Source organism: Manacus vitellinus, unplaced genomic scaffold (genome assembly GCF_001715985.3).
Source record: "Manacus vitellinus isolate BGI_N305 unplaced genomic scaffold, ASM171598v3 scaffold_72_pilon, whole genome shotgun sequence".
In the NCBI taxonomy this organism is placed as follows: Eukaryota; Metazoa; Chordata; class Aves; order Passeriformes; family Pipridae; genus Manacus; species Manacus vitellinus.
Window position 1 is genome coordinate 459,019 of NW_021940764.1, and position 8,737 is coordinate 467,755.

An 8,737-nucleotide genomic window follows, 5' to 3' on the forward strand; every position below is an offset into this window, starting at 1 on the left:
GGGCCTCGAGGGGGAGCGGCCGCGACTCGGTTCAGGAGGGGGAAGAGGCAGCGGAGGGAACGTGGCACCCGAGGCGAGGGGAGGTGGCTCGGAGGGACGTGTCCCCAGGAGGTCTCGGCACCAGGGGGTGACCCAGGCAGGGCAGCCCCTGCAGCACAGGGAACCTGTGAACTGCAAGGGAAGGCTCTTTTCAATAAAAATCCTGCGGTTTTATCATCATGTGTCATCAAGATCCACGTGGCGACTGTGCAGGTGGCACCAAATACCTGCACTTGTGTATTTGTGGTGTTGAGCCAGCACTGGTGACGTGTCCTTGTCTGTGGTTCCAGGCGCTGAAGCTGAGGGCAGGGGACAAGCAGTGCCTTATCACCCGCTCCAAATGCTTCCTGAAACTTGGGGACACAGAAAACTCCTTGAAGGATGCTGAAGCCTCGCTCCAAAGAGACAAAGCGTTCACCGAGGTAACCAGAGGAAGTGGTGAGAGCAAGGGGGCCAGGGCTGGCCTGGATCTGTGAGACCCTGCAGGGTCTGAGGCAGAGCTGGGAGGGAACAGCTCACTCCAAACACTCCTGAGGTTTCTGCTGCTCTTGGAGCAGTGGAGGTGCTCAGTCAGCTCCGGGACTGGGGTTTGTTGTACTCAGGTTGTGACACCCCTGGGTTCTCCCTTCTGCCTGTCAGGAGTTATTTGAGATCCATGAAACTTTTTTCCCTCTTTTTAATAATTCCTTTTCCCAAATGTCATTTCAGGGGCTTTACCAAAAGGCAGAGACCCTCTACACCATGGGGGACTTCGAGTTCGCGCTGGTGTTTTACCATCGAGGCCGGAGGCTCCGCCCGGACCAGCACAAGTTCCAGCTGGGCATCAACAAGGCAGAGGAGGCAATTATGAACTGCATTGGCAGTAAGAAGTGCCACTTCCTGGCCCCCACGAGCCTGGCTGACACTGTTCAGGGCACAGCCGATGGCAGATCAGCTCTGCCAGTGACCCAAGGGCCCCACACCACAGTCCTGCTGCTCCTGGGTCCATGTGCTCAGTGGCAGGTGAATCCAGAAGCACCAGGAAGCACCACAAAGAGCCCAGCCCTGCTCTTTTTTTCGTCCTTTCCCCCCTCAGTGCCCATTCACACACAGTGTCTGATCCCTTCAGTTCTGGAGGTAACTCCTGATACTAAAATTTCCAAAGTCACCATGGAAATGTTCCAGGGAATACAGACCAGAGCAGCTCATCTCACCAGTGGCCTCCCAGTGTGTGAGGGGAGCCGAGAAGAAAGGTGGATAGAGACTATTTACAAGGGCCTGAAGTGCCAGGACTTGCCAGGGGGAATGGCTTCACGCTGAGAAAGGGCAGGATTAATTGGGGTACTGGGGAGAAATTTTTCCCTGTGAGGGTGGGGAGGCCCTGGCACAGGTTGCCCAGAGAAGCTGTGGCTGCCCCATCCCTGGAAGTGTCCAAGGCCAGGTTAGATGGGGCTTGGAGCAACCTGGGCTAGTGGGAGGTGTCCCTGCCCATGGCAGGGGGTGGGACTGGATGAGCTTTAAGGTCCCTTCCAACCCAAACCATGCTGGGATTCTGCGATTCTATGATCTACCTCCAGCACTAATTTCAGAATCCATTTAATTCCAGAATCCATTTTGAGATCTTTACCCCAATATTCAAAGTTTGGAATGAAATGTGCCACGCTACCTGAGACTGGCCTCCCGAAATCCTGACTCTCCTCCAATTTCCATTGCACAAGAGCAGTGAAACTGTTGACTCTTGCAATGAGTTGTGCTTTCATCACTTCTGGCTCAGATCACCAGCGGGTCCTGCAGAGACAGGAGAGGCCAAGGACGTCGTGGGGTTCAAAGCAAACGGAGAACTTGTCCCTTGTCCCTTAGTTTTTCTCTCAGCCACGCTGGCAGGCAAAGTCAGTTTGTGCCAGTCTGGGGCACACACACACCCCTCACCTGGGGCTGCCACCTGACAGGACACGTGCAGGGAGCCCCGTGCTCGGCCCCCCCCCGGGGCTGCCAAACCTGCCCGGCGGGTTGGAACTGCTCCGGTGCATCCCGGAGCCTATCCCTGCATCCTGGAGCCTATCCCTGCCCAGCTCACACCCTGCACAGATCCCCAGATAGGCCAGGCCTCCCTCCCCCGAAATTTCCAAACTTCAGCCCTCCCCCAGTGCCAGGGATTAACTCACGTGCCAGCGGCGCCAGAGCCTGCAGCGCTTTCATATGGAATTGTTATTTAAAAAAACAGGGAAAGTTTTCACATCTGGCTTGTTCCATTCCTGCTGCTTCCTGAGCTTAGCACAATGATCAGGTATTGCCACAGCTCCCAGCTGGAATCTTCCTGGGCTCAAGGCAAGGTCTCTAACTTCCCTCGAGCCCCTGGGCTGCAGGTACGGGAGCAGAGTAAAAACCTAGAAAACTCTATTTTATACATCAGTCAGTAGCTCCAAGATGCAGGGAAGCAAGGAAACACACCAGCATGGAGCTGGATGTTTGAATAGTTGGGAAATGCACACACATTAACTGGGCACATTCCCAAAGTGCTTCCCTGCCTGTGCTTCATGCAGCAGGATCAGGAACTGCTACCCTTGTGATCCACCTGTGCCTGCACTGCTGGTCTGGCCCCATGGCTGTGCCAAAGGGAATCCTCCTGCACTGGCCTGGGAAGCTCTGTCCTTCCTTTGAACACTCCCCTCCCCAAGTGCAGATGAAAACACAACAGTTTTGCCCTAATGTCAGTGCACAAACCTTTAGAATAATTCTCTGGATTGCAGGAGCTCCCTGTGCTCAGAGCTTTTCTGCCATTTTACACTCCAGCTGTGATTCCGCAGAAGAACCTGCATCCTTCTCCTTCCCCAGTTTCCATGTAGGATGTAGCCTGTCTGTAGGAATGCTGCAGTGAGAGCCCCCGGTGCTGTGTAAAATAGGAATTAAAATCCCGAGAGGAGCTGGTGGATGAGCTGCATTCCCTGCACCCAGGACACACCAACACCCCCTGTTCCATGGGAAAGAATTAGAATAGCTTCAGTTCAAACTGAACATTTTGGGCTTGGCACATTTATGGGCATTTTACTGACAAGAGCCTGCATGGCTGTTGTGGGCACTAACAGGGGTTTGCTCTGTGTCTGCAGATCCAGCCTCGGTGAAGCTGGAGAACAAGGAGGAGCTGGGCTTCGTGAGCAGGCAGGCAGAGGTACAGCACAGAGCTCTTGCTGGAGAAGCTTCTAGAGTGGTTGCAATGCTAAAACTGCCTGAAATGGGCACGGGAAGGGAGACAGTCCCTGCAGGGACACAGGTCCTGTACAGCAGGTCTGCTGAAGGGCTCCCTGAGCATTTAAACACACTGACCCATCGTGAGTGTTTATCACCTGCCTCTAATGCAGGTCTGGCTCAAACCATCCAGAACTTACAGGAGAATGCAGAAGGGCAGGGAAGAGCCATGAGGAGAAACAAACCCCAATGTGGAATTCCTCCCCAGCCCCTTCCTGGGGGTGTCACTGGTTGCCCATCCGAGGCTAATGAGTAACATCCCTGAGGTCAAGCAGGGTGCCATGAGCTCCAATATTGACTTTGGGTTTACCTGATGTTTAAGGTCACAGTTTTGATAATGGACACTTTCTCAATTGCTTCACTTCGGGGTGCTCCATGGCAGTAGGGTCTTGTTCCTCCAAGAGGCCAGAACTAGTTCTTGCTTTTCCTGTAACACCCTCTTGGTCCTGAGGGAGCACGATTGGCTGCAGAATTTCACTTGCTCATGACCAAAGCAGCTGGTGAGACACTAACGTTTTCCTTTTAATTAAAAAAATAAGCTGCCTTATATGGAGCATGACAGACTTCTGATCATTCCAGTGTTCCCCACTGATCTCCCCCAACTTCCTTTGCTTTTTTTCTCACCATAGAGCAGAAGAAACAACCAGAAACTGCAAAACATACCAACTAAGGATCAAAAAGGGACAAAAAAGAAGCAGCGTGTGAAGAATCCAAAAACAGAACGAGAGCTTCTGGGACAGCTTTATGATGACAAGACCTTCCTGGAGAAGTTGCTCAAGGATGAAGGTGTTACTCCATTGTGTTTACCTAAATGTTCCTTCCAAGCAGGTTCTGTTTTTCTTTTCCTCTTATCCTTTTTTTATTTCTCTTCTTCGTTTTTGTCCCTGTGACTCTTCCTGACTCGTACCAGAGGTCACGTAGCACGTGGTGCTGGACACGGGCAGGTTTGGAGCCAGGTCCAACATTTATAACTATGGGCTTATTTCCTTCCCCATTGATAAATCACCTCAGAGCAACCTGTGCTGATGAAATGAGAAAGAGAAACAGCTTCATTGCAAGTGACTGAACTTCTGTCACAACTACAAACCCGCTGACACTCGCGCTCAGTGCCGAGCGCTGCTCACAGGGCTGTGACTCCTCTGTGGGTTTGTTATAAATGCTGGTAACTCCCCCATTACCTCAGCTCTGAGGAGCACAGGACAATTTAGTTTCCAGGACTGTCTCTGTCAGACCAGAGGAACATTCCCAAGCGATTCCCCACTTCACTGCAGCTCAGGTCCATTGATACTCACCTGGATTCTACCTTATCTTATTTCCAGACTTGATGCAGATCAACATGAGGCAGGGGGGGAAAGTCGAAGACCTGGTTTTGGATGGCATCTCCTACCTGAACCAGCGCCGGGACTTCTGGCAGCAGCAGAAGCCGATCTATGCCCGGCTGTACGAGCGCCGGCTCCTGCAGCACCGGGGCATCGGGGCCAGGAAACGGAAACCGGCTGAAGTTGCCAGAGCCATCGCCAAGGACATGGAGGATATTGAGCTGAGTAGGTTCCTGGCTGGAAGCTGAGTGCCTCCCACTGCTCTAACCATTCCCAACCTTTGTCTGAGGGTTACCGCTGCACCAGGTCTCCCTTTCTCAGTATCACAGAATCCCAGGATGGTTTGGGTTGGAAGGGACCATAAATCTCATCCAGCTCCACCCCCTGCCATAAGCAGGGACACCTTCCAGTAGCCCAGGTTGCTCCAAGCCCCGTCTAACCTGGCCTGGAACACTCCCAGGGATGGGGAATTCACAACGTCTCAACATCTCTGTGTCACACCCCAGTGTCAAATTCTGCTCCCTGTCCCCAGTGCTGGCCAGAGGCTCTGCTGAGGAAAGCTGCAGGAAAGCCGAGCGTCTCCTGAAAAAGATACAAGGGCGGCCAGAGAACGAAGTTCCCAACAAGAGTGAACTGGTTGGGACCCTCCACAGCTGCATTGGGAACGCACAGGTGGAGATGGGACAGATGGAGGCAGCTCTGCGCAGCTATAGGAGGGATCTGGATTGTGCCAGGCAGAAGTAAGTGCTGGGAGGTTCAAGTGGGTGGGGAAAGGGGAAAGTACCTCGTGGAGGTGTTTTAGCATTAGGTAATGGTGTTATTCTCCCCTGGAGGTTTAACAGGGCCACACATTCAGCTCTGCCTGTGTATCAGGTTCTCTGGTGACTTTTTATCTTTACTATTTCAAAAATAAGGAGCCTGAAGCAGATTTTTAAGGACCTAGAGCATGGGGCACATTGAAACCTCTGCTGAAACAAAGTGAAAGAACACAAGTCCCAGTCTCAGCACTTGAGCCTCAAGCAGGCACCTCCTTCTCAGGAAGCTCAGCCTTGAAATTGCACCAGTTTTCTGCTCCATTTTGTCTTAAAACCCTTTTTCATTCAGACCATGAGAGCAGCTTGAAATAAATGTCTCTCCGAGGTGCACTTACCTGCCCACACTGGACACATCCTGCAGCTCTTCCAGCTGAACCACAGTGGAGCAAAATGTAGTCTTAGTGACAGTTTGCAAAGCACATGAGAAAACACGGAATAGTGGCTTGAATTGAAGTGGTTTGGGGGTTATTTTTTCCAACACTGCACCGGGATTTCAAAATGTCACTGACGGGTAGTTTCTCATTTTCCAAAATCCCTTCGGAAATGAGTGTTGTTTTAGGAAATGGCTGCCTTTCTCCTGGTGATCCCACTCCCCGGGTACACCAGATAAAGGCAGGAATTAGCAGGAGAGAGGCAGGAGGAGATACCTGGTTTTAGGACCCTTTTAAAGTTCCTTTAAGGACCCGAAGGCCGCTGTGACGGGCGGGCCGCGCCCTCTGGCGGCTGCAGCTGGAAACGCCGTTAATGACTCTTAATGACTCGGTAATGATTCCCGTTAATGACCGCGTGGCGGGGGGGCTGGAACTGGATGAGCCTTAGGGCCCCTTCCCACCCAAACCACTCGGTTATTCCATGATTCCCATCTCATTTGGCTGCTCCACTCATGGGTTTTTCCTTCTCTAAGGTAAGGGTAGGCAAAGCCACTTCCAAAGATGGGAATGAGGATAATTAAGGAAAAAAGTTAAAGGCCACAGGCTCCGTTGTTATAGGAGCCGCCTGTGGCATGGAGCAAAGCTCAGTCCAAGCACGGGGAGCAGGGCTGGTGCCAGGAGACTGAAGACACATTTTTGGGTCTTCCCTTTGGAAGACAGAGATCATCCATGAATGTCGGGGACCCAGATGGAAACTAAGACAAAGAAAAGTGGAAAGACTTTTACAAGGAATGCCAGATTTGCACAAAAAATAACAATAATCAAAGATAAAGCTAAACCATTTCCCCTGTGTCCCATGGGGGTCAGTCAATCAAAAATTGACTTCAATTTCATGGCTTTCAGTCTGACCTGGGCCCTTTACTCCCCAACACTTCCCTGAGGCCATGGGGAGCACCAGAGGGACTCAGAGTGAGTCAGGAGCAGGACGATGCCAGTGCCACAATCCCTCTGTCTCCCTGTCACAGTGCTCTGCCCGACTCCGTGTCCCGGGCCCTGGACAACATCGGCCGCGTGTACGCCCAGACCAGCAGGTTCCAGCAGGCCATCAACACGTGAGTACAGCCCAGCAGGAAGGGCAGTGGGGGCCTGGAGTGACCCAGGTCATGGCTGTGCAGTTGTGTGTTCCCACTGCAGCAGGGGATGGGGAAGTTTTCATACCTGAACCCTCAGTTATCAAATCAGTGGTTGAATCATAACTGCACCCAGTGACAGTCGATAACTGCCTGTCTTACTCTGCTTGAAGCTGGGAGAAGAGGATTCCAATGGCAAAATCCAGCCTGGAGAAGGCCTGTCTGTTCCATGACATTGGCCGGTGTTACCTCGAGCTGGGTGAAGCTGAAACAGCCCAAGACTGCGGAGAGAAGTCTCTGGAGTCAGCGGATGAAGAGGGAGATGTGGAGTGGCAGCTCCACGCCACTGTGCTGGTGGCACAGGCACAAGGTAAAGGGGTGGGCACAGGTTTTGCTCTCAGGGTGGAGAAGCCGCTCTGAAAACATCTCTGGGATTTAACAGCCAAAGCAACCCCTCAGATCAAGACTGGTGTGATTACCTCTAGTTGTTCTCCTGATCCTGGGTTAAACCAGCTGATATCCTTGTCTGTTCCAGTGAAATTAAAGGATTACCGGTCTGCGATCCTGAACTTTGAAAAGGCCCTGGAGAAGGCGAAGCTTGTGCCAGACCAAGCTGCTCAAAACACCATCATTGTGGTAAGGGGGCTGCTGCAGGGAGGAGGAGCTCAGGGCAGCATCCATGAGCAGCTGTTATCCCAGCTGGGATACTCCAGGCAGTAATGCTGGAGAAGTGAAGAGTTTTGTGGTAGGAAAGGACCAGCTAATGACAGCAGAGGGCAAAAGAAAACAGGAAAAACTTGGGTATGTAACTGCATTTCCGGGGCTTTTATTAAGAGCCACATCCCTTTCAGGCCTTGGATAAGGTGAGCAAAAGCTACATCAAGCAGCTGAGCAAAGGCGGCAAAGAAGAGACAGTTCCCTCACAGAAAGGTACTTGTCATTCCCACCTCTGCACCCAGAAATGGAAAAACTCCCCATTTTCCTCTTCTGGAGCACAGCAGCCACACCTTAGAATTCCCACAGCACCCATTTCCTTCCAAAGCAGTGAATTAAAATCTTGGTGCAAGTCCAGATGGCAGCGCTCCCTGAGTGTCCCCTGCACCCCAGGCCCGGTGTCACCGACACGCCAGCCCTCCCTGGGCCTGGTGAGGGGTCCTGGCAGGGTGCTGTGCCTGCAGCCCCCAGGGCTGCTCCCCTCAGTGCTGCTTCCCAGCACCTCCTGTCCCAGCAAACGGGGAGCGAGAGATTCCTGGTGGGGGTGAGGGAGCGGGGGGACCTTTCTTGAGCCCGACTGCTGAGTGCTGGGACTTGGCTTAAGTTTGCTTATTCCTCCCCAGATCGTGACTCCAGCCGTAAAAACACAAAAAACAAGTTGGAGAAGGACAGAGAGAGGGAGGAAGGGGAACAACGCGTGGGAAATCAAGATGAGAAGACAAAAGAAGAAGCCAAGAATGATAGAAAAAACACAAAAACCAACAAGCTTAAGAAGGACAAAGAGAGGGAGAAAGGTGAACAAGACATGGGAAATCAAGATGAAAGGCCAAAAGAAGAAAATGGGAATGATACAGGAAACACAAAAACCAAGTCCGAGAAGGACATAGAGAGGGAGGAAGGGGAACAAGACACAGGAAATCAAGATGAAAAGCCAAAAGAGGAAGCCGGGAGTGATACAGAAGCACGTGGAAATGCCAGTGATGGGGAAACGGACAAGGAAATAAAAGAAAGCAACGGGGAACAGTAGAGCAGAGGCGGGAGGACTAAATAATAAATGTTGAACAAGAGACATACCCAGCAGTGGAGTGGTGTGTCCTGAGCAGGGAAGGAGCTGGGCTGAGCCA

The 8,737-nt window shown here is 52.1% G+C and overlaps 1 protein-coding gene across 1 annotated transcript; it reads left to right on the top strand.

Annotated features, from left to right (window-relative positions):
- Positions 1 to 57: 57 nt before the first annotated feature.
- Positions 58 to 8,682, top strand: TTC25 (tetratricopeptide repeat domain 25). The gene is made up of 11 exons (XM_018084626.3): positions 58 to 461; positions 748 to 901; positions 3,126 to 3,187; positions 3,894 to 4,050; positions 4,584 to 4,808; positions 5,116 to 5,323; positions 6,795 to 6,881; positions 7,073 to 7,269; positions 7,435 to 7,535; positions 7,751 to 7,829; positions 8,237 to 8,682. The coding sequence occupies exons 1-11, from the start codon at positions 219 to 221 to the stop codon at positions 8,638 to 8,640; spliced, it is 1,917 nt and encodes a 638-aa protein (XP_017940115.3). The 5' UTR covers positions 58 to 218; the 3' UTR covers positions 8,641 to 8,682.
- The last annotated feature ends 55 nt before the right edge of the window (positions 8,683 to 8,737 follow it).